This window comes from Zootoca vivipara, chromosome 6 (assembly GCF_965207765.1).
Source record: "Zootoca vivipara chromosome 6, rZooViv2.hap1.1, whole genome shotgun sequence".
Taxonomy (NCBI): domain Eukaryota; kingdom Metazoa; phylum Chordata; class Lepidosauria; order Squamata; family Lacertidae; genus Zootoca; species Zootoca vivipara.
The window spans coordinates 8,679,199-8,706,331 of record NC_142589.1 but is presented as its reverse complement, the minus strand read 5'-3'; the positions used below and the strand labels follow the sequence as shown (position 1 = coordinate 8,706,331).

Below are 27,133 nucleotides of genomic sequence, written 5' to 3'. Positions count from 1 at the left end.
TTGAACTTCACTGTATTCTTTTTGCTAAAATCTTTTCTGCCTAGGCAGATGCGTAGGAGTTGATGTCTTTTAATCGGTACTTCCCCCAGGAAATAATTTACCGGTATGTGCTTAGCTTTTTTTTCAGGCGCCTTTAACTTTGATTCTTATTGACAGCTTCAAGGTATGTTTTACATTCTTTGCAAACCGCTTAGAGAGGAAATGGGTTTGTTACGCAATGAGTAGACTCATTGAAGTGAATGGGCATGGCTAACGTAGGCCTGTCAATTTCGATGGGCCTACTCTGAGTAGGACTCAGTTGCGCACAGCCCGTTGCTTACAATTAAGGCGCATGGACATTTTGTTTGAAGAAACACAAAATTCCATTGAGGCTGATGGGAGTTGTAGTCCAAAAAACATCTGGAAGGCATCAGGTCAGGGAAAGGCCAGTCATAAGATCCTAAGAAGAGCCTGGCTGCTGGATCCAGCCTCCTGTTCTCACCCTGACCAACCAGATGCCTCAATGGGGAGCCCACAAGTAGGACCCAGCCATGTGAGCAACTCTTCTCTCCAGCAGCTTCTGGCAACTGGCATTCAGAAGCATTGCTGACTCTGACTGCGGAGACTTAAGAGCTTCGTCGTCTTCTCCTCCTTCTCCTTCTCCTTCTCCTTCTCCTTCTCCTTCTCCTTCTTCTTCTTCTTCTTCTTCTTCTTCTTCTTCTTCTTCTTCTGCGATCCCTCGTAGCCAAGTAAGATCGTCTTCCATAAACCTCGGCCCTCCAGATCTTTTGAGACTACAATTCCCATCATCCCTGACCACTGGTCCTGCTAGCTAGGGATCATGGGAGTTGTGGGATGGACCACTGGGGCAGACAAGTCACAACAGTTCCTAGAGTGTCCACTAACAGGAACTTACCTGGGGAACACCTGACTAAGTTCCTGTTCCCCCAGATATGCAGATGAGATGGATTAGCTGGCAGAAAAGCCCCTGGCCAGCAGCCATTCTCTCTCTTAGCCTTTTTTCCTCCGATGGGAACACATCTCCAGAGAATCTACAGTTAGGATGGTTCTCCCTCTTGGCCTGCTGCCAAGAGTGAGACCAGATGGAGCCTCACTTTACTAAGTAGTCTCCATATGTATATACTTATAACTTTTCTACATAAACCTGCCTTTCTGAGATTATGCTGTTAACTCAGGATGAAATTTACAGTTTCATCCTGAGTTATCAGCATAATCTCTCTTATTTTATAAACACTGTATTGTGTACTTCTTTTAAGAGGGACAAAGGGGACTTTGCCAGGAAGTATATTATTGAAGTATAAAGTATAATATTATTGTACAGGTTTTAGCAAACCTGAATGCACTCGCTTTGCTGCACACAAAAGGGGAATGTCACTCTGTTGATATTGGAAGCTTGCTAACACAAGCTTGGATAGGATCCAAGAGGAGGATTAAGCTAAGGTTACCAGGCACCCCCGTTTTATAGAATCATAGAATCATAGAGTTGGAAGAGACCACAAGGGCCATCCATTCCAACCCCCTGCCAAGCAAGAAACACCATCAAAGCATTCTTGACATATGCCTGTCAAGCTTCTGCTTAAAGACCTCCAAAGAAGGAGACTCCACCACACTCCTTGGTAGCAAATTCCACTGCCGAACAGCTCTTACTGTCAGGAAGTTCTTCCTAATGTTTAGGTGGAAGCTTCTTTCTTGAAGTTTGAATCCATTGCTCCGTGTCCGCTTCTCTGGAGCAGCAGAAAACAACCTTTCTCCCTCCTCTATATGACATCCTTTTATATATTTGAACATGGCTATCATATCACCCCTTAACCTTCTCTTCTCCAGGCTAAACATACCCAGCTCTCTAAGCCGTTCCTCATAAGGCATCGTTTCCAGGCCTTTGACCATTTTCGTTGCCCTCTTCTGGACACGTTCTAGCTTGTCAGTATCCTTCCTGAACTGTGGTGCCCAGAACTGGACACAGTACTCCAGGTGAGGTCTGACCAGAGCAGAATACAGTGGTACTATTACTTCCCTAGATCTAGATGCTATACTCCTATTGATGCAGCCCAGAATTGCATTGGCTTTTTTAGCTGCTGCATCACACTGCTGACTCATGTCAAGTTTGTGGTCTACCAAGACTCCTAGATCCTTTTCACATGTACTGCTCTCAAGCCAGGTGTCACCCATCCTGTTTTGTGCCTTCCATTTTTTTGCCCAAGTGTAGTACCTTACATTTCTCCTTGTTAAAATTCATCTTGTTTGCTTTGGCCCAGTTGTCTAATTTGTTAAGGTCATTTTGAAGTGTGATCCTGTCCTCTGGGGTATTAGCCACCCCTCCCAATTTGGTGTCGTCTCCTGGGGACACTCCCCGGATTTACAAATCAGTCCCGATACAAAATCAATTGAAGTTGAAAAGTGTCCCTGGATCCATTGACAAAAAAAATCTGGTAACCTTAGAGATTAAGCAGAACTTCCCCATTCCACAAATGGCTGCTTCTGCCCTTGAATGCAGAAGCCCAAGGAAGCCATGGCCTTCTTCTCTTGCCCGAGGTTTTCCCCCCGTGATGCACACTCATCGCCCCACCTCTGTGGACAACCCTGGTGACGGCCTGTGAAAGAACCAGGAAAGCCCAGAGAGGTTTCCCGCAAGCTCTGAGCAGGGCCTCCACCCTCCAATGCCTAGAACAGTGCCAAGCTCACTTGGCACTGGCTGTGCCCCTTGAGGAGGGCGTGGATGGACGGCAAACCTCATTATTGACTTGGCAAGTTGCTCGTGAACTTGGGCAGGTCGGAGAGAAATGATATCATTCTCTCTCTCTCTTTTGAAGGACATCTGGTGCCTCTTTCGCATTTTTTCACTGGCACATATTCGTGCAATTTCTCTCACAGTCAGAGAGTTCCTCATAGTTCTGATCCTTTTGTCTCACGGGACAGCCCTATGAGAAGGGTTGGGCTGAGAGAGAAACTGGGCTGAACTCATATATTCTGGGGAATATGCAAGAACGGATATTCCCTGGTTTGCTCATAAGGCTGAAGTTGTTTCTGAAAGTTCATTACAGTGGTACCTCTGGGTTAAGAGCTTAATTCGTTCTGGAGGTCCGTTCTTAACCTGAAACTGTTTTTAACCTGAGGCACCACTTTAGCTAATGGGGCCTCCTGCTGCTGCCGCATCACCAGAGCAAAATTTCTGTTCTTATCCTGAAGCAAAGTTCTTAACCCAAGGTACTATTTCTGGGTTAGCTGAGTCTGTAACCTGAAGCATCTGTAACCCAAGGTACCACTGTATTTAATACAGAAGTGGGGTGGGTGAGTAGCCTGAATAAGGAGGCAAGGTGCACATGCCTTTCCATCCCCAAATAATTATTAATAATTATTATTGATTAAATTTCTATACCAGCCTTCAACTGAAGACCAGAAGGTGGTTTACAATATGAAAACGCATGGCATAATCACAAATGAAAACAATAACATCCCCCCTAAACACAGGCATACACGGTTTAAAAGGCTGTAGATTGTTGAATCAGCCAAAGGAATGCTTTTGCCTGGTGCCTAAAGATATTCAAGGGAGAGCCTCCCTGGGGAGAGCATTCCACAAATGGGGAGCCACCACAGAAAAGGCCCATTCTCATGCTGCTACTGTCCAAACCTCTCAGAGGTACACAAGGAAGGGCTTCAAATGAAAGTTGCAAGGTCTGGGTCAGTTCATTTGGGGAGAGGCAGGCAGCCCTTGAGGCATCGCGGTCCTGAGCCATTTAAGGCTTTATAGTGAGAGCTGGACCATAAAGAAGGCTGATCGCCGAAGAATTGATGCTTTTGAGTTATGGTGCTGGAGGAGACTCTTGAGAGTCCCATGGACTGCAAGAAGATCAAACCTATCCATTCTTAAGGAAATCAGCCCTGAGTGCTCACTGGAAGGACAGATCCTGAAGCTGAGGCTCCAATACTTTGGTCACCTCATGAGAAGAGAAGAATCCTTGGAAAAGACCCTGATGTTGGGAAAGATGGAGGGCACTAGGAGAAGGGGACGACAGAGGACGAGATGGTGTTCTCGAAGCTACGAACATGAGTTTGACCAAACTGCGGGAGGCAGTGCAAGACAGGAGTGCCTGGCGTGCTCTGGTCCATGGGGTCACGAAGAGTCGGACACGACTAAACAACAACAAAGGTCAAAACCTAGCACTTTGAATTGGGCACAGAAACTAATTGGCAGGCCCGAACAGTTGGGCCAGGTTGATGTCATATTCTCAAACTGTCTTGCCTTGGTGTGCAACCCGGCTGCCGAATTCTGCACCAGCTGAAGTTTCTGAGCCATCTTCAGAGGCAGCCCCGTGTATAACACATTGCAGTAATCTAACTTAGAGGTTACCAGAGCTTAGACAACAGTAGTTACAGTAGGTTGTCTCTGTCCAGATAGGGGTACAGCTGGGCCACCAGCCTTCGCACGAGTCCACCTGAGCCTCTAGCGACAGCAAAGAATCCAGGAGGACCCCCCAAGCTACATACCCGCTCCTTCAGAGGAAGTGTAACTCCCTCAAGAGCAGGCAACCTCCCATCTACTTGGCCTAGGGAACCACCACTAAGATTGCCTCTGTCTTATCTGGATTGAGCTTCAGTTTGTTGGCTCTCATCCAGTCCATTACTGAGGCAAGGCAATGGTCCAACACTTCCACTGCCTCACCTGCCGATGTAAAGGAGGAGTAGAGCCATAGCTGCCAAGTTTTCCCTTTTCTCGCGAGGAAGCCTATTCAGCATAAGGGAAAATCCCTTAAAATAAGGGATAACTTGGCAGCTATGAGTAGAGCGGAGTGCCATCAGCCTATTGCTGACAATGTACTCCAGACTTCTGGATTACTCCACTCAGCAGTTTCATGTGGATGCTAAACAGCATGGGAGATAAAAATGAGACCCTGAGGAGCCCCTCATTGAAGGCTCTACGGGGCTGAAAAGCTCTCCCCAAACATCACCCTCCGGGGATGACCAACAGAGTAGGAAAAGAACCGCTGCAAAGCAGTGCCACCCACCCCAACTCGGATAGATGCTCCAGGATACCATGGTTGATTTGGGACCCAGGTGGCGCTGTGGTTAAACCACTGAGCCTCGGGCTTGCTGATCAGAAGGTCGGCGGTTCGAATCCCTGCGACGGGGTGAGCTCCCGTTGCTCGGTCCCAGCTCCTGCCAACCTAGCAGTTCGAAAGCACGTCAAAATGCAAGTAGATAAATAGGAACCGCTACAGCGGGAAGGTAAATAAATAGGAACTGCTACAGCGGGAAGGTAAACGGCATTTCCATGTGCTGCTCTGGTTTGCCAGAAGTGGCTTTGTCATGCTGGCCACATGACCTGGAAGCTATACGCCAGCTCCCTCGGCCAATAATGCGAGATGAGCGCGCAACCCCAGAGTCGGTCACAACTGGACCTAATGGTCAAGGGTCCCTTTACCTTTACTTTACCATGGCTGATTATACTGAAAGTCGCTGAGAGGTTGAGGAGAATTAACAGGGACACATTTTCCCTGTCTCTCTCTCCCCATGGAGGTCAACATACAGGGTGACCAAAGCAGTTCCTGTGCCCAAACTGGGCCTAAACCCTGATTGAAATGCATCCAGAAAACCCATTTCCCCCAAGAGCACCCGGACCTTGGCCAAACCATTTGCTCAAGAACCTTGCCCAAGAAGGGGAGCATGGGAAAATAAGCTTCAGACTCCCCTGTATCACACAACTCCATGGGGTCTCAAGGCACCCCCAGTGGTGTGTGCATGTCGTTTTGGGTGGACCAAATCTGCTTGCCAAAAAAGGTGTTTGTTAGTCAACACTGCATAGGAACAAAATTGTGGTTTAGGAGGAGAAATTCACATTAAAATGCCGATTAATTTTTCTGGAAGGTTTTTTTTTTAAGCCATTCACAAACGGTTGTGGAAACATGGAGAACAGGCTATAAGCTTGCGGAAAACGAGAAACCAGAGGACTAGGCATGGGAGCTAATAGCTGATGGATCCACCCTCTGATTTGCTGGGGGGGGGGTTGGAAATCATGAGGAAGACAGCCAGATTAATTCCCCACCCCACCAATGCAGGATCTACGGTTGCTATATGTCCGGAACTTCGCAGACATTGCTGGGATTATGGGTGGAATTAGCGTAAATGTCCAGGAAAATCCAGATGTATGGCAACCCATGCCGGTTTTTTTGCCAAATTTCCTTTAAAAATAGCTCAAAAACTTCTCTCTCTCTCTCTCTCTCTTTTGGGGGTGGGAGATTTTTTTTGGGGGGGGGGAACCAGCTCCTAAACTCTGGGCAAAACTTTAAAAAAGCTCTTACAGCTTTGGCCCCAAAAAGCTCAAACATGGCAACCTTACTTCACACACCCATAACCAGGTTAAAGGAGACACACGTGCATATAGATATGCACACACCATATCTAGGCTTAAGAGGAAAGGTTCCCATGACTAGAGGGGCAGGAGGACATTTGATCCAGTTCTCGTTTAAAGGCAGGCCTCCCTAAGTTGCACTGTCCGAAAGAATGCAAGAAATTTTCACTTCTCTGAATATTGCAATGTGCTTCTCCAGTTGGTGTGTATCCCCCCCCCAAAAAAATGCACTGATGTGAAGTGTGCATAAAGATGCACATCTTAATGATTATATTTAGAGGAATCGCTTTGGGGAAAATGTGTACAGTCAAACCTCGGTTGTCTGACGTAATCCGTTCTGGAAGCCCATTCAGCTTCTGAAATGTTCGACAACCGAGGCGCGGCTTCCGATTGGCTGCAGGAGCTTCCTGCACTCAAGCGGAAGCCGCGTCGGACGTCCGGCTTCCGAAAAATGTTTGAAAACTAGAGCCTTTACTTCCGGGTTTTCGACGTCTGGGAGCCGAAACATTCCAAAACAGGCGTTCAGGAGCCGAGGTTTGACTGTATACTGTATTGGGGGGAATACCTGTATATTGCGTGTATATTAGGGGAAAATGTGTATTAGGATGAATTTTAATTTGGACTTTTTTTTGTAACCGATGTGGATGTGTGGAGAACTGGGTTTGACTGGAAAAATGAGAACTGGAAAGAAACCGAAATTGATAAGTGTTGCCCAGCTCCTCTCTCTTTTTCTTTTTCTTTTTAAATCCATAATCACTGGAAGAGGCCCCTGGAGGCATCGGCAGACTCACTCAGTGCCAAAGACGTCACTGAGTGCCAAAGGGGTGAAGGAGTGACAGAGGGCAGCCTGAATAATTCTTGCACGCAAGAGCAACCCCGCCCCCCTTTAACATTTTAATTACATTGCATTGATCAGGAGAGTGCACTGCAAGCCATCCATGTGCCCTCCCCGGGTCTCTCGCTCTCTCGTTCACCGATCTGGCACCAAAAGGACATAGAAGGAATCCCAACATGTTTCAGCTATGATCGCTGCAGCTGAGTCACAGCCCAACCCAATCCGTATTGACTTAGAAGTAAGCCCCATGCATTGGGGCTGCAGCCTTAACTTTGAGCATGGGAGAATCAGGGCCGGCCCAAGACATTTTGCTGACTGAGGCAAAAGGGCAAGATTTTCACCAACTCCCAATTCCACAGGCAGAATCCAACCGGATGGACAGTTGAATCTTAGGGCAGCGCTGGGAATGGGGGCGAGATTCTCCACCATCCCTGAAGGCAACATGAGGCTAGCTTAGGAGGAAGTGGGTGCGAGACTGAGCTTGGAAAGAGGACTCCCCCCCTCCCAACATTGTGCTCTGTGAGAAAGGGCCTCTGGCTCATCTCATATCTTAAAGGATAAGGTAAAAAGGTAAAGGACCCCTGGACGGTTAAGTCCAGTCAAAAGCGACTATGGGGTTACAGTGCTCATCTCGCTTTCAGGCTGAGGGAGCTGCCGTTTGTCCACAGACAGCTTTCTGGGTCATGTGGCCAGCAGGACTAAACCGCTTCTGGCGCAACGGAACACCATGACATTTACTTTCCCATTGCAGCAATACCTATTTATCTACTTGCACTGGCATGCTTTCGAACTGCTAGGCATCCCTATTCCACTGAGAAGAGAATTATAATGGGATATAGAACTCTCAGTACAATATGTGAAATGGTTAACTCTAAGGAGGGGGGGGGGGCTGTGGTCTAAACCATAGAGCCTAGGGCTTGCCGATCAGAAGGTCGGCGGTTCGAATCCTCGTGACGGGGTGAGCTCCCGTTGTTCGGTCCCTGGTCCTGCCAACCTAGCAGTTCGAAAGCACGTTAAAGTGCAAGTAGATAAATAGGTACTGCTACAGCGGGAAGGTAAACGGCGTTTCCATGTGCTGCTCTGGTTCGCCAGAAGCAGCTTAGTCATGCTGGCCACATGTAGGCTGGCTCCCTTGGCCAGTAAAGCAAGATGAGCACCGCAACCCCAGAGTCGTCCGCGACTGGACCTAACGGTCAGGGGTCCCTTTACCTCTACTTTTTAAGAATCATGAAAGTTCAGAGAAGCATAAAATCATAGAAATGTAGAGTTGGCAGGGACCCCCTTGCAATGCAGGAATCACAGCTAAAGGACCCCTGACAGATGGCCACTCAACCACCATCCCCCAAGGGAGTCCGCTCAACGGTCGAACAGCTTTTGCTGTCACAAAGTTTAGTTGGAATCTTTTATTGTCCTTTTAATCTATTGGCTTGAGTCCTATCCTGTCGAGCAGCAGAAAACAAGCTCTTCCACGGGACAGCCCTTCCTACTACCAAGTTCAACAAAACATGCAATAACATAGCTGCGTGATCGCCTGTCAAGGGGATGGGATTACGAAGATAATGCCACCATCAAGTATAAAAGTCGAGACCACCTGAAAATCAGCACAGGTGTTGGGCATGGGGAGAGAGAAATCTGGCGTATCTAAAGCCTTGCAATAACCTCATCCTGCTCCTTAATATGCAAAAGAAGAAAGGTTTAGCTCCGTGAAGTGTATACACTGTGGGGAAACTGCTGCTGGCTTCTCACCAGAGCCACTGCTACCCACCATACGAGGGATTTGAAGGTATGAAGTGAGGAGTTATAGTATAAATTGGCTGCATGCACACACACCATGCAACAACTAAGGACACCGCTTCCCCCAAATAATTCCCAGAACTGTAGTTCACCCCTCTTGGACTTACAATTCCTAAATAACAGTGCCCAGGGTTCTTTGTGGGAAGCTATGCGCTTTAAGGCTGTAAGGCAGGGCATGGGTGGATGACAGAGCAGAAATGTTATATCAAGTCCAGGCAGCTGAGCTGAGATATAATATCAAGGGGTCTGCAGTGTAATGAAATCATGAAGGCAAGGGATGCTCACAAAACTACAAGGCACAGATAAGCCTGAACATATTGGCAAGGAGTCTAGAGTAAAATCCTGTTTTTAAAACCCTGTAATCACACGGCATCATCAGGCAACTCCTGGCTTGCTAAGAATATTATTATTATTATTAACCTTCCCTGCTCCCTGGCCTGATTGCCCAAGTAAAGCCTATGCCGCCTCGGAATCATATAGCACAGCTTAGCTCAGCTGGTTAGAGCTGGTTAGAGCATGATGCCAATAACACCAAGGTTGTGGGTTTGATCCCTGTATGGGGCAGCTGCGTGTTACTGCATCGCAGGGGGTTAGACTAGATCAGGGCTCGGGCAAACTATGGCCCAGGGGCAGATGCGGCCCACCAGAGTTGTAAATCCGGCCCGTGGACCCTGCTGCCCACTCGGTCAGTCCCCATGCTGAGCTAAACTGGCACAGCGTGGCGTTTCCATGAAAAGAAGCCGCAGGCACCTCGCTGTGTGGGGACTGACTTCCACGGCGCTGGCACGGCTTTGGGTTGGCTGCAGGAAGCTCCTGCAGCCAATCTGAAGCCACAGATTGCAGGGCTGAAGCCACAGTTGCAGGGCTTCAGCCGGAGCTTGGCGGGCCTGCTGGCCCCACGCCTGGTGCCCGGCTCGGCGCTGCTACTGGAGGTGCACTCGGCAGCCGCGCTGGAAGGCGAGCTGCACGCTGCCTGCCCAGCAGTCCGCGTGTGCGGCTTGCCCACCAACCTGGCCTCGGACGATGGGCCGCAGCGCATGATGCACGGCGCCTGGGAGCTCCGTGGGGACAAGCCAGTGGAGCAGCTGCTGCTCATCATCAACACAGGTGAGCGGGTGGCGCCAAGACGTGCTCATGAGTGTGTGCAAGGTGCGTTCCTCCTCCAGGTACGGAGGCAGCTGTGGGACCAGCTTGCAGGGCATTTATATTTTTCAAAATATAGTCCGCCCCCCCCCCACAAGGGTCCCTTCCAACTCTACAATTTTAAGACCTCTTATTTGCTTCGAGTGCTAGACGATATTAGAAGGGGACACGCGTGTGCATTGAAATTATTTTAACATATCGGGAAGGATCAGAGCTGTGTGGCAGAGGGCCCTGCCTTGCAGGCAGGAAGATCTCACGTTCAGTTGCCCAATGGCATCTCCAGGCTGGGAGAGACCCCTGAATCTGAACCTCCAGGGTGCTGCTGCCAGTCAGTGTAGGCAACCCTGAGTTAGATGGACCCGTTGGTCTGACTCGGAATAAGAGAAGCTTCCTGTGTCCCTACATGCGGGTTGCAGCGACCAAGAAAAGAGCGAATTTAAGCACTTGGGAACTGCATCCCATGCCTGACACCTCCTGGGTTTATAAGGCTAGTGGCAACTGCCAGATGAAACACACTCCGTCAGGCACTCCAGTTGCAAAGGTCTTATGAGATCTGGGGAAATGGAGAATTAGCCATCAATAACCTGATTGGCCAAAAGGGACCCAGGTGGTGCTGTGGTTAAACCACTGAGCCTAGGGCTTGCTGATTAGAAGGTCGGCGGTTCGAATCCCTGTGACGGGGTGAGCTCCCGTTGCTCGGTCCCAGCTCCTGCCAACCTAGCAGTTCGAAAGCACATCAAAATCCAAGTAGATAAATAGGAACCGCTATAGCGGGAAGGTAAACGCCGTTTTCATGTGCTGCTCTGGTTTGCCAGAAGCGGCTTTGTCATGCTGGCCACATGACCTCGAAGCTATACGCCGGCTCCCTCGGCCAATAATGCGAGACGAGCGTGCAACCCCAGAGTCGGTCACGACTGGACCTAATGGTCAGGGGTCCCTTTACCTTTACCTTAACCTGATTGGCCAACAGAGGCAGCTGCCTCATTCTGCCTGCTTTCTTTTGTGACTTTGAATTCATTATGTGTTTGCTAAATTGCTGGGTTCCCCCCCCCCATTTGAATTTGACACATTTTGTAAATGGGCTTCTCCCCCTGCCTCCCCCGTCCTGCCGCCACCAATTCTTCAGTCTTGCCCACACACCACATCTAAGGACAGGCTGTGGGGGCTGTGGTTATAATTATTCCCAGCAACTGGGATTCAAAAGCATTCCTGCCTCCAGCTATGGAGGCAGAGCAAAGCCATCCCAGCTAGTAGCCAGCTATAGCCCTCTCCTCCCTGGACATTTGCCCAATCTTCTTTTAAAGCCATCCACCTTGGCGGTCATCACTGCCTCCTGCAGCAGTGAGTTCCATAGTTCAACTATGTGCTGAGTGAAGGACTCTCTTTCATCTGTCTTGAATGTTCCAAGATTCCATTGGAGTTCTTTAGTCTCAAGGAGACAGAGAGGAAAACTTTGCTCCCTTCACTTTCTCCACGGCGTCCTGAACTTTATACACTTCTGTTCACAGAATAATCTTAGAGTTGGAAGGGCTCCCCAAGGGCCATCTAGTCCAACCCCCTGCAATGCAGAAATTTCAGCTCAGAAATAAACGATAAATTGCAAGTACTCAGGCCAAAAGAAGATGGATTTCGAATAAATCTTCACAAGGTTTTATTGATGTGATGCGGAGTTTAAATGGGAATCAATCCCAATGTTGAAGGCAAATAAAGGTAAATTCCAGTAAAAATCAGGACAAGGCCCTGTTTCGACTATTCTTCGTCAGCAAAGATTCACAGGTCAAAGTGTACCAAATATAGACTTTGCCAAGAACTCCAATTTCTACTGGAATTTCAGCTCAAGCATCCATGACAGACGGCTAAACTGAAAAGCGTGTTTGAGGATGTTCTTCCCTGTTGTAAGTCCCTCATTATTATTTTTCCAGTTTATGGGCCATTTTTCACCTTGTTTCATGTTCACAGCATGCTTTACTCTTTTGTTTTGCATGTCTTCTATTTTTGAATCTCTCACCTCTCTTCCTCTCACAGTGAGACCTGGATTCAAGCCTTGCTGCCTGGCCTGGGTTATAAGGTCACCTGACAGAGCCCCTTGCAAGGAAACTCCTGCAAAGAATGGGGAGTCAAAAAAAAAAAAAACTCAACAACAACCGTACCCCAAACAGCTGAGGCAATGAAATTGCCACCACGAAGGATACGCTACCTTTGCAAAAACCTTTCCAGTCGCTCTTGGAAACCACATTGGTGGGTGTAGATGGTCTTGAAAGCCAAAAATGCAGTACAGTAATATTGTGGAAGGCAATGTCTGGTGCAGGAATAAATTTCCTAATGCATCGCAGATGGGGAGGGGGTGGGGGAACGGTTGCTGCCTTTGGGGGAATGGTGGAGGGAGGAAGCAGCCGCTGCCTTTCCTAGCTGGATGCAAACGACCTGTTGAAGGAACTGAAGGAGCAGCCACCATGCCAGAAATCTTTTTGCCCCACAGAGGCACTTGGGGAGAAAGGGGGTGCGGCAAGGAGGCTGTGGCCCAGCGGCAGATACCCAGCTTTCTTTGCACACACACACCCCGTTCAATCCTAAAAGCCATCTCCAGTTAGGGCTGAGAGGGGCCATTGCCCGAGAGCCGCTGCCAGCCAGTGTAGACGACACTGAATCTGCACCAAGCAGCTCCCTGTGCTCCTCTTCAAATTCCTTTGGAACCATGAGGACTAGAATCTTTTTAGAAGGAGCGTAGTAGCCCAATGGGAGAGCACCAGCGTCGCAGGAAGGAGGTCCCAGGCGCGATGAAAAAAGACATCTTCACCTGAAGCAGACCGTGTGGAAGGAATCTTCTCCACTCCACCGGACCCCCTGGAGAACTGCAGCCCAGCAGAGCAAAGACCCCCGGGGAGCGGGGCTGGCTGGGCTCACCCGGAGCTCCCTTCAGAAGAAAAGGCGTTGCGGCTGTGTTCTGATCTCCCTGAAAGCTGCCTCCTTGTAATTTATTTATTTTTGCCGGGGAAAGAAGCCAACCCGCCCCCTCCGCGCTGCAGCCCCCCCACAAGTGTTGCCCCCCACCCCAGCCCTTTGCTGTGCGCCCCTTTCTTTCGGGTCCGTTTCAGAAACTCCCATCCCAGCTGGCAGCAAGAGGAGGCCAAAGGGGGGCTTGGGTCACCCCCGTTGCCAACCTGTCTCCACCGAGGACCACCCCTTGCGGGGAAGCGAAAGATCATCTCTCCTCCCTCCCCTCCCCTCCCCTCATCTCCCGGCGCGCTGAAACCAGGGAGTCCGCAGCTAAGGCATTCTGCACATGGGCAGGGGTGGGCTCTGGTCAGGAAAAGGAGCACCTCTGCTGCTTCCCAGGAAAGAAAGAAAGAAAGAAAGAAAGAAAGAAAGAAAGAAAGAAAGAAAGAAAGAAAGAAAGAAAGAAAGAAAGAAAGAAAGAAAGAAAGAAAGAAAGAAAGAAAGAAAGAAAGAAAGAAAGAAAGAAAGAAAGAAAGAAAGAAAGAAAGAAAAGGGAGGGAGGGAGGGAGGGAGAGGAAAGGGGTGGAGAAAAGCGTCCCCTTGTCCGGAGGAGGAATAAGGGGGCCGGAGGAGGGGGAATCCCTGGAGGTGTTGCCCGTGGGGGTGCGCCTGTCCCCAGAGGGACCCGGGAGCCTCACCTCTAGATCTGATGCGCGTCGCCTCTTCCTCCTCCGCCAGCCGCTGCCCTCGTTCACTGCGCCGGCACCATCTGCCTGCAGCGTGGGCATCGCCGGACTCCCCGCGGGCCTTTTTAAAGGGGGAGAGGGAGGGAGGGGGACAGGGAGTGTCAGTCACTGACCCCCCCCCCTCCCTCTTGGCTGGGAAGGAAAAGGGACTGGCTGCTGCCCCATCCCAAGAGCCAGGCGGGACTCTGCTGCCCTCTGCCGGGCGGGAACGAAAAAGCAGCTCCCATCCTCTGTCTCCAGCGGGCGGCGGGGTTGAGCGTCGGAGCAGCTGCTTGGCATGCAGAAGGCACCGACCTCAATCCCGAAAGGCAGCCTCCCCAGGCCCCGACAGTGTGTTGGTGCTGTTGGTGTTTCTTCCCCCGTCTTCGTTTTAGATCTCGTTGTGATTCATGTGGGAATTGTCATTTAGTCCAACCCCTCTGCCATGCAGGATTCTAGGCTAAACCATCCCTGACAGGTGGGCCATTCAGCCTCTGCTTAAAAACCTCCATGGAAGGAGACTCCACCACCTCCCAATAATTAGATAGTGTTCATTTATTGTTTGTGATTATCTTTGTTATATTGTAGTTGTGTGTGTGTTTTTCATGTTGCAAGCTGCCTTGAGCATGGTTTGAACTGTAGCAATGCAGCATACATATAAAATCGTGTGTGTGTTTCATTATTTCAAAAGAGAGGGGATGAGAACTGATGTGCTGATATACATAGGATATATTTTATTTATTTATTCATCTCATAAACATTTATGTGCACTACTTGACTGTAACAAACAAGCAAACAAACAAACCTCAAAGTGGTTTACAAATAAAAGATAAAATGACAAAAATTCTCAATAAGAAAAACCAACAGCAATAATTTGGTTTTGTCATTAAACTGACAAATACTGAACCATGCTGTATTCCAAATGTACATTTGTTTAGCATGAATACAAAAAAGGCAATGGCTATTTGATTCAATTTTAGTTCCTCACCTTTGATAAGTTAAATACAACAATACTCTTTTTAAAAAATGGTATACATATTTCTCAATCACTGTACCACTTCTGATTTTGCCTATTTCATTCACAGACTTGTTAAATGAGGGGGGGGGAGCTCTACAGGATTGGTGGGTGTGCCTCCAATCACAGGTGACCTGAGAAAGCGCTCTGTGTGTGTACACCTGTGGGCATCAAGAACTTGAGAGATGCACTCTTCGCATAAAACAGGTCGTAACCAGTCCAGCAGAATGCGTTTTATATCTACAAAGAGGGTCAGACAAAGAATTCCATGTCATCTTTATCTGTCTGAAACAATTATATCCCAGCCTTTTCCATTTTTTTTTAAGTTCAAGGCATAACCAAGCAGCATTACTAATGAATCAAAAAGTTGGGATGAAACATTAAGTTAGATAAACCTTAAGCAGATAAACGTTTTAAAAAACGGCAACCGAGTAACTAATTAACAGAGTACCTCCACAGCTTGCTCCCTGCCGGCAAGAAGGCACAAGGAATTTTAGTACCGAAGAAAACAGCAGCAGTTTCTCATGGTGAGAAAAATATAATAATTAGCAGAGTTGCTGAGACATTAGCCGATTCATCCGTTGTTTGACTTTAAAAGATTTCCAACAGTTCACCAGGCAACAGTTTTAATTTTAATTTTTATGTGAGGAATTCTAAAAACTGCAGATGTCGAGGGACAACACACACAACACAACACAACCACACAGCTTCTGCTGGGCGCTCTCTCTCTCTCTCTCTCTCTCTCTCTCTCTCTCTCTCTCTCTCTCTCTCTCTCTCTCTCTCTCTCTCTCTTGCAGTTCCAAGCATTGGCCAGCAGGCTGCAGACTTGGCAAATAAACGTCCCCCCACCTCCTCCTAGCGCTGTCGGTCTCTTCTCTCAGAGAGCAGCTCTGGGGCTGCTGCTGGGGCTGCAAAAGAAATATTTTTAAAAAATAGGGAGGAGGTGGCTGAGGTGCCATGATAATATAATAAGAGCCCTTCTGGATCAGGCCAATTGCCTATCCAGTTCAGCATCCTCACAGTGGTGACTGGGCACATGGCAGTGAGGAATTTGGAAGGGCCATCCAAAATGCACGCCATCCAAAATGACACCCCTAGGTTCCTGACACAAAAAGGTTGGCCTCCACTGCTACCCAGGCCCCAGAGAAGCGACGGCCCTGCCAATAGCCAGAGTGAGGTATCCACCCCAGGCAACAGATCTGAGGGCGTGATGGAGGGGACAGCAACCGCAACCCCCCGTTGTTCATCCTGAACCCTCCAGCCATGTCCCTCTCCTGGGTCCCCTAAAGTGCTCTTTTGGGTGCGTTCATCACCAGCGTTGAATGGCGGCACCCTTTCTCCATTTCCCTCAGGCAGCAAGATATACCCTGGTACTGCTGGCCCCGTCCCAGAGCAGTACCAGGGTGGTACTTGCAAACAACTCTGGATCACTCGCGCCAGTGAGCCAAGCTGCATGCAATGCAGGAAACGCACACCTATGTTTACTGAGTGTGAAATTATACGGGGGTGTCATTTTAAAACTCCCTGGGCTGCTTCCATAACCACCCTTTAAAAGACAGGGCAAGCCGATTCTGCTTGAAAAGCCCAAAGCCCATCTCCTGATCTGCCCTGCGCCTAGAAATCTCCAATGAGCAACATTTTCCTGCTCCAGATCTGCCCTCCAAAGGTTTTGGACTACAATTCCCATCAGCCTCAGCCAGTACGGTGCAAAGGACCACCGGAGGCAGCCCTGCTGTACCTTGTTTTCTACCTATTTGGGTGCAGATTTTGGGTGGGGGGGGGAGCATTCCATAGGGGCTGCCGAGAGGAGTTTGGAGAGAAAACAGCTGGAGTTGGATGCAGCTGCTGCAAATGACCCTTGAAAATGCCCCAGATACTTCTATAGCAGTTGCCCTTTTATCCACAGAACAACCTTGGGAGGTAGGCTAGGCTGAAAGACAGTAACTGGCCCAAGGCCACCCAGTGAACTCTCTGGCTGAATAGGAATTCGAACCCTGCTCTCCAACATTCTTATGCACACCACCACACTGGGCTGAGCTGCGGCTAATCAGTTGGGTTGCACTCTGCACATGACTAGAGGCCCTCTTTTCTTCTTTTTTCACAAGTTCCAAGATTGTGTTCTGACACTTAAAAAAAAGTGGCATGGAATTGAACCTTGGCACAAATAAACTCCTTTCTCTCTCCCCCTCCCTCGCTGCTCTAAATCTGGATCTTCCAGCTGTCTGGGCAGCTTTTAAAGTCGCCCTGTTGTTAACCTTGAAAGGGCTTGCAGAAGGAGGTTTGACAATGCTCCTCTGGGGGCAGGACGGGTGGGTGGGTAGGAGGGAGGCTAAATATTTGTGAACCTGGGATTTCTGCAGACGCAAGACTGTTCTGCTTGGACGTCTACCAACTCATCTTGAACTTGTGTCAAAGCTAAATTTTCTGTGACAAAAATACTGTGGCTTCCCTGCTGTTCCTCAATTGTAGTTCGGTTTGGTACTTCCTTTAAACCGGAGAGGGGTAATGTCACTTGTAATGATGGTGGTCTGGTTTTAATTATAGCAGGAGAGAGAGATGGAAAGAGAAAGAGAGAAGGAAGAGGGGTGGAGGAAGGGATAGGATCTGCTCAATGCTTCTCTGCTCCTCTGCAAATCCTTGCAGATTCTGGGACTCCTTGAGCTGGTAAGTGCAACCAGGTCTTTAATGCCTCAATTTTCCTCCCCAGAGCAGACTTCTCTGATGTGATGCCCTCCAGATGTTTTGGTCTACATCTCCCACCAGTCCATAAGAAGAGCGTTGCAGGATCAGGCCAAAGGGGGCCCATCTGGTCCAGCATCCTGAGCACAAGACCAACTCTCCCCTCCTGCAGTTTCCAGCAACGGATTCAGAAGTATTGCTGACTCCTCCTCTTAGGGAGTTTAAAACATCTGGAGAGCACCATCTTTGGGCTGGCTGGCTGCCTTCTCTCCTCCTCTCTCTAGTCTATCTCTCTCGTTCCCGCAGCCCAACCTCTTCCCAAAATCTCAGACAGGCTCCACGCTGGGCACAGGCCACGAGAAAAGCCCACCTTGACTCTACAGTCAGTATTCATATTGACATTCGCAAGCCAACCAAGTCATTAAACTGTTTGCATGTCTTGTGTCAACCAGTTTTAAAACCCAAGGGTTATTTTTAGGATGAGGTGGAGATACTTACAAATTGTGGGGAGGGGGGGAGCAGTGGTACAGTCCCCCAAGAACATCTCCTGGACAGGCTTGCCCCACCAAAAGAAAGGGGTGGTGTGCCCTTGTCGGCTTCCTGACCCACTCTTTTGCTTCGGTGTCAGATTTGCACAGAAGTTGTTGCTCACGGCGGATCGAACAGCAGGTTTCATTTCGTTTTTTTTCCTTTAAAAAACTGGTTTATTAACATCAACCAAAGATGCAAAAATAGCAAAAGGGGAAGCAAAGCATCAAAAAAATTAAAGCACAAAATGTCACAGCTTGGAAGGATGAAAGTACCAAGATCTAGTGCAGCTCCAAAGGGATATTAAAAGTATTCACTCATACAAAGGCTCCCTTGGCAAATAATGAAGATTTGTAAAAATAAAAGTATTTTCCACCTGTGAGTTCCGTCATGATTGAGAATGAAGGTTCCATATACAGTAGTCTTAAATGAGCCAGACATTTGCAGATAGTGGTGGCAGGGAGCAACGGTGTGCCTCAGTATTTGTGTAAGAAATAAAACCATGTCATAAATTGGGGGGGGGGAGAGACACTATCAGGGTAACTGTGGGCAAAGGTCCTGGCAGGGCTGCTCTGAGTCCGTAAAGGTTTGATACCACAATGTCTGTTGCTATCTGTAACGGAAAGAGAAGAGTTTCCATTCTGCAAACAGAACGGCCTTAGACTGATTTGATTACCAGAGAAACCAGAAACCACCAAGTGAGGGGGGAGGTGTTCCAGGAGGAAGCAAAAGGGGAAAGAGGCAGAGTGGCATCTGTCTCCTCTCTCTGTAAATAAGGTGCATTGCGTCAACACCAAAAGCAAATGGCCACCGTGTTGCTAGAATCTGCCCCTCTTTGTTTCCCCCTTCACTTTATTCCAGTTTTATCATTATAGTTAAAATTGCACACAAGGTTTTTTGTTTGTTTGTTTGGGGTTATTTTGCAACAAGAATAGAATCGTAGAATCACAGAGAGTTGGAAGGGACTCAGGGGTCATCTAGCCCAACCCCCTGCAATATTTTATGGTTGTTGTTATTTATTTATTTATTTATTTATATTATTAATTGAATTTATATACTGCCCTATACCTGGAGGTCTCAGCATATAAATTCAAAATAAAAACAATAACCCAATAATAAAGGTAAAGGGACCCCTGACCATTAGGTCCAGTCGTGACCGACTCTGGGGTTGCGCGCTCATCTCGCATTATTGGCCGAGGGAGCCGGCGTATAGCTTCCAGGTCATGTGGCCAGCATGACAAAGCCGCTTCTGGCGAACCAGAGCAGCACATGGAAACGCCGTTTACCTTCCCGCTATATCGGTTCCTATTTATCTACTTGCACTTTGATGTGCTTTCGAACTGCTAGGTTGGCAGGAGCTGGGACCAAGCAACGGGAGCTCACCCCGTCACAGGGATTCGAACCGCCGACCTTCTGATCAGCAAGTCCTAGACTCAGTGGTTTAACCCACAGCGCCACCCGGGTCCCTATAATACCCACCTCCAAAAGAACCACATTTTAAAAGGGATGTAGATCAGATCAACCAAAGGCCTGGTTAAAAAGTAATGTTTTTGCCTGATGCCTAAAGCTTTATAATGAAGGCGCCAGGCGAACTTCCCTGGGGAGAGCATTCCACAGATGGGAGAGAAGGCCCCGTTTTTGTGTGCCCCCCTCCGAATCTCTCCGAACCTACCACTATTAGAAAGAAGAGGTAGACAAAAGAAATATTTAAGGAAATAACTTCACACCCATACCACCCACAGGTCTCAGGATGCTTCACAACATAAAATCACAATATAAAGCCACAAAAGACATAATAAAAACAAAAACACGAAGAATCCAATAATCCCCCCTCTTTTAAAAGGGCATTGGAGTAGCTTAAAATAATTTAGCTCAGTCGGTTACAGCGTTGTTCGAGCAACGCCAAGGTTGCAGGTTCGATCCCCGCAAGGGACAGCTGCAGATTCTTACATTGCGGGTGTCCCCTCGAACTGTACGATTCTATCAGCTATCCAGGAGCTGATATACTGTGTACTAAAACGGCGATGATGGGAGTCGGGAGCCCAGAGGCCTCCGGAGGGCCAGCGGCATCCTCCCTCCCTGAAGAGGCGCACCTGGGCACGAGGAAAGGGTTAATTCCCGGGCGAGGAAATCCCGCCCATGCCGCCCCCAACCCCGGGCGCGGATTGGCTGCACGGGGCCAGGTGCGCCCTCCCGTCCGGCCGCCATTGGACCGTCGGCCCGCCGTTCCACTCCGTTCCTCCGGCCGGACTGAGGCGCCGCAGCAGCGGCGGCGCTCAGTTCGCGCGCCTCGCAGCCTCGCGCGCAGCAGCTGCCCGGCCAGGCCGACGAGGGGACGGGAGGCGAGCGCCGCGCAGCCGCCATGGTGAGTCTGGGCGCGGGATGGAGAGAGGGTGTTCGGCCAGGCCGCCGCGAGGCCTCGGTCGGGGCCGGACGCCTGAGCTCGGGCAGACAGCCCGAGAGAACGCCCGGCACACGGCTAGTCCTCAGCGCGCCCAGGCGGAGAAGGAGCCCCTGGGTCGCGAGAAGGGAGGCGGCCTAGCAAAGGCGGCGCGGAAAGAAAGCCTCCAGGTGCAGGAGCAGTCTATCTCTGAATGCCTGAGGAGCGGGACGCGGCGGCAGCAAGGGCGGGGAAGGTTTCTCCCGCTTCCCGGTTTTCCGGTGCCGCTTTCGAGCTAAAGGGACCGCATCCAGGTCTCTGCGGCCCTCAGGCTGGTTGTAGGACTGGGCGGAGGTTGGACTGGATGACCCTTGGGTCCCTCCCGACTCTAATAAATTATGCTTTTGAGGTTTGTACATTTCACTAATTTTACAACCATTTTGACATTTCAAAACTTGACTTCCTTCCCCCTCTTTCTGAGGCTCCTTAAGTTTATTTTTAATATCAGCTGCATATCCATATTAACTTAATTTGCTCATTTATTCATCTACTTTAAATATATGGTCTTCAATTTTAGAAGGTTCTATTCCCGGTGCCCTGACTCTCCTCTTGCCGTGTCTCCTACCCAGGGCTGTCTTAAGGTTATGGGGCGCCAGGGTGCAAAGATCTGCCCGGCACACACACACACACCCCGGTTGCCCAGTACTAGGCACACAGGAGGGCAGAGCCTGCCCCGGCCACCTCAGCATCTCGCTGGCTCGGTTGCCCCCGAACTCACGGCGCAGAGCCGTCTGCAGCAACTCTTGGGCCTTGAACTCACGGCCTGGTGTCCCTGAGAGCCCGGTGCCCCACACCCCCAGCGCCTATGGATAAGACGGCCCTGCTCCCACCCGACAGTTGGCTGGCCCTTGTGTATATGTGTGCACGGAATTGGAAATCGAGGCACCCCAAACTGGGGGAGCAAATTTGGAAAAAGATTTCCAAATGTCATGCATGCCTCCAAATACCCATTTTTGCAGAAGGAAAAGCTGCTAGTGCTGAGATACTGCCCCCCCCCCCAAAATGAGCAAAAAATGCAGACAAAAAAGGAGGCACCCCCTTTCCACAGAAGACAAGATAGTTTGGGGTGGGCAGTAAGGCTGGGCTATATATCATCCCGTACCGGTCCATATTGGGATACCAGTTTCATAATTTTTGACCTGGTGATATATCACGAAACATGATGCATGTGTTACGCAAAAATCACAATGTGGGAAAAACCGTGAAGCCAGCCAACTCCTCTACAGATCTCCATTCTTATTTCAGGCATTGTGATATATCGGTATATTGCGATGTTTAGCTGGTGATATACAGAGGTGGCCAACTCCCAAGAGACTACGATCTACTCACAGAGTTAAAAACTGGCAATGATCTACCCCCTTTTTTGGGGTTTAGGTCAAAGTTGTTGAGTTTTTTCAGGGAGGAGGTAAAATGTTGAGCTTCTTTTAGGGAAGCCACAGTTGTTCAGCTTCTTTGGGGGGAGCCAATGATCTACCAGTGCGCTAGTCATCAGGAACCTCGGGGTTACAGGTGTTGTGATGGCCATGGGCACCACAGAGTTCAACCCCCTGCAATGCAGGGATATGTAGCTGTCCATATTGACCTCTGGGTGAAACTGTTGTGCCTTTGGCCTGATTCAGCAGGGCTGCTCTTACACCCTCAAGGCCATGTCCTAACATCTGTTGAGTCAGAAACAGCCAGGATTGCCGGAAGGCCGGCTCCGGTCAGGCCTGCCTGCCGCAGTCTCGGAGTCTGGCCTTGGGACCAGCCACATGCCCTGTGCCCATCTCTGTGCAAAAATGTTGCATTTGTAAGATTGGGAGGAAAATAGCACTTGTGAGTCTGCATGAAAGGTTTTGAATAGCCTTGCAGAGTAGACTCAGGTGTTTTGACGGGTTGAGGATTTTTAAAGCATTCCGCTTTTTGCTTAGGACGACAACAAAGGACACTTGCAATCATAAAGCGTTTTGAAGCTTAGCCTGATGACAGAAACCAATTAGGTTAATTCTCGCTGAGAAACAATGGCATTTTTTTTCTTTTTAAAGTGGCACGTTGTTATAGGTTTCTGACAAATGTAGAGGTTTTGCAGTTGTTGAGGTTTTAGAGTAGCCTTCCTCAGCTCGTTGCCCTCCAGGTAATTTGAACTACAGTTCCCAGAGAGCACAGCCATAGCCCAATATGGCTTGGGTTGATGGGAGCTGTAGTTTGAAAACCTGGAGGGCACCAGGTTCAGGAATGCTGTGCTGGAGTATTAGTATTGGACTATGGCGTTTCAGGTTTGCTGTGGCTACAGATATACTGCTTTGAGCTTGGAGAAAAGTTGGGATATGACTATGATGAAGAACCTTTCTATAAATGGGTATGTGATTCCCTGGAGTCCCTTCTATTCTCATTGATCTTTGCCATGGAAGGCCCTCCAAGTGGCAGGAACAGAGGAAGGAGAGGGCCTTGAAGGGACCCAGCTTTATATTCTAACTTTCCTCCTTTGAAAGCAACTCAGGAAGCTATTTTGAGACAGGGTAGAGGAGAGTTTGCAAAGGGATTGCAAGGAAGGAAGAGTTTAAAATACTGGAGTAAGAATTAAAAAATTGCTCTTGAGATTCTCTTGTATATCTTCTGGAACAGCAGGAGCAGCCTCTCTGTAACCACATCATTTGAAAATGATTTTATTTTAAAAGAGAAACGAATGGGGGGGGAGTCACAGCAGCTGTTTATAAAAAACGAACAGGCAGCTGTAAAGCTAATCTGCCTTCCCACCATGCGTCAGAGTGGAGTCCTGTGGTGTGTGCATTTGTGTGTCCCGGGAACATTTCTCGGGTTTGTGGGCTGGCTGCTGACCCTCCTTGCAAGCAGAGACCCCGAGGAATGGCGGCTGTTGCTCAGGCTGCCCCCTCTTTGCGGGGGGGGGGGGAGCCTGCCTGCCTGCCTGCCTGCCTGCCTGCCTGGTGACCTTTGCTCCTTGCAAGGGAGGCTGTTTTGCAGATGCAGGGCAGAGGCCCTTTTGTTGTCCAGCCCCCGGGGAGGCCTTTCGTGTCCACTATTGCTGCCTGCTTTTCCAAGAAAGAGTCGCCTGCCTATCGCAGCCCCTGGATTGAAGTTGGATGAGTTAGTTTTGCGAGGAAAGGGTGGGTGGAAGAGCAGGAGGAGAGCAGCAGCAACCCCCACCCCCCAACCCTTGAGCTTTGACGCAGTTCGTTGACGTGGGTTTGTATTGTGCCAAGGAACAACCAAACAGTGGTGGGGTTTGCATGCAGTGAGGGGTGGGGGGGTGGGAGACTCAGAGCCTGACACCTCTGCTGCTGGGGCTGCTGTTCAGTAGTTGCCTGCAAATTTCGTAGCTCAGTCTGTGCAGAGTTTTCCTCCCGAACTGCAAAAAAGGGCCTTCCAGAGCTTCTCTGTATCTCTTGGAAACGTCATTTTCCATGGCTTGTCTTTCCAGGGGCTTCCTAAGATAAAGGGGTTCGTCCTGCTCAGAGCAGACTCGCTGCAGTTCTTTTGTATCTTCACGTCTTAAAATTTGTACACTGCTTGACAGCTTTAAAAAGTCCTCAAAGCTGTTATGCTAAAAAATAAAAATAGAAGCTACCGTAACCACAATAATCTAAAGCATCTGAAAAGTTGAAATGACTTTAGATGAGAAACAGATCAAAACTCAACTTTCTGGACAGGCTTAGAATCCTAGGGTTGGAAGGGACTCCATGGGTCATCTAGTCCAACCCCCTGCAATGCAGGAATCACAACTAAAGCGTCCAGGGCAGATGGCCATTCAGTCCCTGCTTAAAAACCTCCAGTGAAGGGGAATCCACCACCTTCTGAGGGTGCTCTGACTGTCAGAAAGTTCTTCCTGATGTTGAGTCAGAATCCCCTTTCTTGTAACTTGAATCCATTGGTTCGGGTCCCCCCCCTCTGGAGCAGGAGAAAACAAGCTTGCTCCATCTTCCATGTGACAGCCCTTAAGGTATTTGAAGATGGCTATCATATCTCCTCTCAGTCTCCTTTTCTGAACCTTTTCCAACTCTGCAGTATGCTTTTTGAGGCGAGCCTACCAGAACTCCAAATGCGGTGGCAGCACAGATTTGTATAGTGGCATTATGATTTCGGCAGTTTTATTTTCGGAACAGGAGGAGAGATCCAGCCCCAGTTGTGGTGCTGGCTCAGCCCCAGTGGCTCTGGAAGGTTTGCAGAGGCTTCCATCAGAAAGGATGGGAAAGGATGGTTTCCTTTTGCTGTTTTTCTCTTTCTCTGTGTTTTTTGTTTAGTTTCTTTTTATCATACTGTATTATGAAAACGTTTTAATATTTTTTATTTTTATTTTAAAAAAAGGTTAGTAGAGCATGGGTTGTGGGTTCAAGCTTCCTGCATTGCAGGGCGTTGGACTAGATGAGCCCTGGGGTCCCTTCCAACTCTACGAATCGTCGCTTCTATTATGGAGAAGGGAGCCAAGCCAGGTTAAGAACAAACAGCAAGTAAGTGGCTGGAGGACATTTCTCTAACTCTCCCTGATAAGGAGCTATTGACAGGAGATGGGCACATTTGCATGGGCGATAATGGGCTACTGTTTGACAAGCTGGGCTCTGGTGCTCCTGTGCCTGGGCCAAGAGGCATCAGTGAGTGTCCTGTGTGCCAGGGCTTGCCTGGCGCTTTGAAAAGGTGACACCCGTCTCCCGAGCGTCAAGAGCCGCCGTCCCCAGAGGGTGAGGGCCTCCCCTGTGGGCTTTTCCCCCAGCCCAAGAGCACGTGCTGAATCCAACATCAGAACGACACCATTGTGGCCTAGTGTTTAGAGCAGGCATCCCAAACCTTCGGCCCTCCAGATGTTTTCGACTGCAATTCCCACCATCCCTGACCACTGGTCCTGTTAGCTAGGTATCATGGGAGTTGCAGGCCAAAACATCTGGAGGGCCACAGGTTGGGGGTGCCTGGTTTAGCGTGTCGGCTTGGGAGAGACCAGGGCTCAAATCCATCCACCCTCCGCTCAGCTACGAAGCTCGCTGTGTAACGCTGGGGCCACTCACTGCGTTCCCTCCGCCTAACCTAGCTTGCAAGATTGTTGTGGGCATTAATTGAGCAGGGGAAGAACCACACACACTACCTTAAGCTTCCTGGAGGACAAACCTGGTGTGCCAATGCAATAAATAAAGTGGTCCCATCTAAATCAGTAGCCCTAACTTAGCCGTGCCCATTCATTATTATTATTTTTTGTTTTATTCCATATAACCCCAGATTTTCCCCAGTGTTCTAAATTAGTCAGAAATTAAATGGAAAGCAAAATGTCACTTAAGATGTGGATTTGAAATATTTCCATTGACGCTTGAATTAGTTTTATGCTGGATTGTTTTATTTAATGTTTTAATGTTTTGTAAACTGCTTTGAATTTGTTCTCTAAAATACAAAGTGGTATATAATAATAATAATAATTTATTTATTTATACCCCGCCCATCTGGCCGGGTTCCCCCAGCCACTCTGTGCGGCTTCCAACAAAATATTAAAATACAGAAATCCATCAAACATTAAAAGCTTCCCTAAACAGGGCTGCCTTGAGATGCCTTCTAAAGGTCTGGTAATTGTTGTTCTCTTTGACCTCTGGTGGGAGGGCGTTCCACAGGGTGAGTGCCACTACCGAGAAGGCCCTCTGCCTGGTTTCCTGTAACTTGGCTTTTCGTAGCGAGGGAACCGCTAGAAGGCCCTCAGCACTGGACCTCAGTGTCCGGGCAGAACGGTGGGGGAGGAGACGCTCCATCAGGTATACTGGACCGAGGCCGTTTAGGGCTTTAAAGGTCAGCACCAACACTTTGAATTGTGCTCGGAAACGTACTGGGAGCCAATGTAGGTCTTTCAGGACCGGTGTTATGTGGTCTCAGCGGCCGCTCCCAGTCACCAATCTAGCTGCCGCATTCTGGGTTAGTTGTAGTTTCCGGGTCACCTTCAAAGGTGACCCACATAGAGCGCATTGCAGTAGTCCAAGCGAGAGATAACTAGAGCATGCACCACTCTGGCGAGTGTGCTATTTGGCTATTAGATTATTTATCTGAGTCTCTAACACTGTTTCTCCCCACCCCACCCCCAAGGAGCTCCAGGTGACATACAGGATTCCCCCGTCCTCATTTAAGCCCCACAACAACCCTGTGAGGTAGGTTGGGCTGAGAGGCAGTGACTGGTCCAATATTGCACCCAGCAGAGCGGGGGGCTTGAACCCTGGTCTCGCCCAGGTCTTATTCCAGTGCTTTAACCACTGAACCACACTGTCTCTCTGTCCCCTTGCTTTGTGGGGTGTCAGGGGCGGGAGGGGGCGAGAAAGTCGGCATGGCGCCCTTCCTACGTGTGACACTTGGAACACCTTTTCAGGCATAGAGGAACTGAGCAGGGCAGCCCTCCAGCCTCTCGGACTTCAGCCAAGCTTAAAAGAGCCTTAAGGCAGAGGCTCTGTGAAAGAAGGATGAGCAGGAGCCTGGAAGGCCAAGCCTGGCTGTTCTTTTTTGGGGTGGGGAATCCTTTCCTGGAGAAAGAGGGTCTCCTTGGATACTCTAGCCCTGCGTTTCATGGTTGTTGTTTTTCCAAAATGCAAGCGACTGCTAGCAAAAATAACTCATGCAAAAGCTCTCATGAAGCCATACGGTACTTTTCATGCATTCCTCTTTCTTGCAGTCAGTTGGATCGTTCCTTTGGGGTGGGTGGGGAGCATGAGTTGCTTTTAAGGGAGCCATGGATTTT

General features: G+C 49.1%; 2 protein-coding genes across 4 annotated transcripts in view; one reads left to right on the top strand and one right to left on the bottom strand.

Annotated features, from left to right (window-relative positions):
• ALPL (alkaline phosphatase, biomineralization associated) overlaps positions 1 to 13,841 on the bottom strand; it is a 54,411-nt gene extending 40,570 nt beyond the window's left edge. Inside the window, exon 1 of one of the 2 annotated variants that reach the window (XM_035119891.3) lies at positions 13,754 to 13,841. The gene's annotated coding sequence lies outside the window, so the exon portion shown is untranslated. Of the gene's footprint in view, positions 1 to 12,126; positions 12,219 to 13,753 lie in introns of those variants that run through there. The other variant, XM_060276293.2, reaches the window with a different exon arrangement.
• Positions 13,842 to 20,205: 6,364 nt separating this feature from the next.
• ECE1 (endothelin converting enzyme 1) overlaps positions 20,206 to 27,133 on the top strand; it is a 57,289-nt gene continuing 50,361 nt past the window's right edge. Inside the window, exon 1 of one of the 2 annotated variants that reach the window (XM_035117815.3) lies at positions 20,206 to 20,367. In XM_035117815.3, coding sequence (XP_034973706.3) covers positions 20,365 to 20,367 — 3 coding nt within the window. In that variant the 5' untranslated portion in view covers positions 20,206 to 20,364. Of the gene's footprint in view, positions 20,368 to 24,793; positions 24,888 to 27,133 lie in introns of those variants that run through there. The other variant, XM_035117814.3, reaches the window with a different exon arrangement.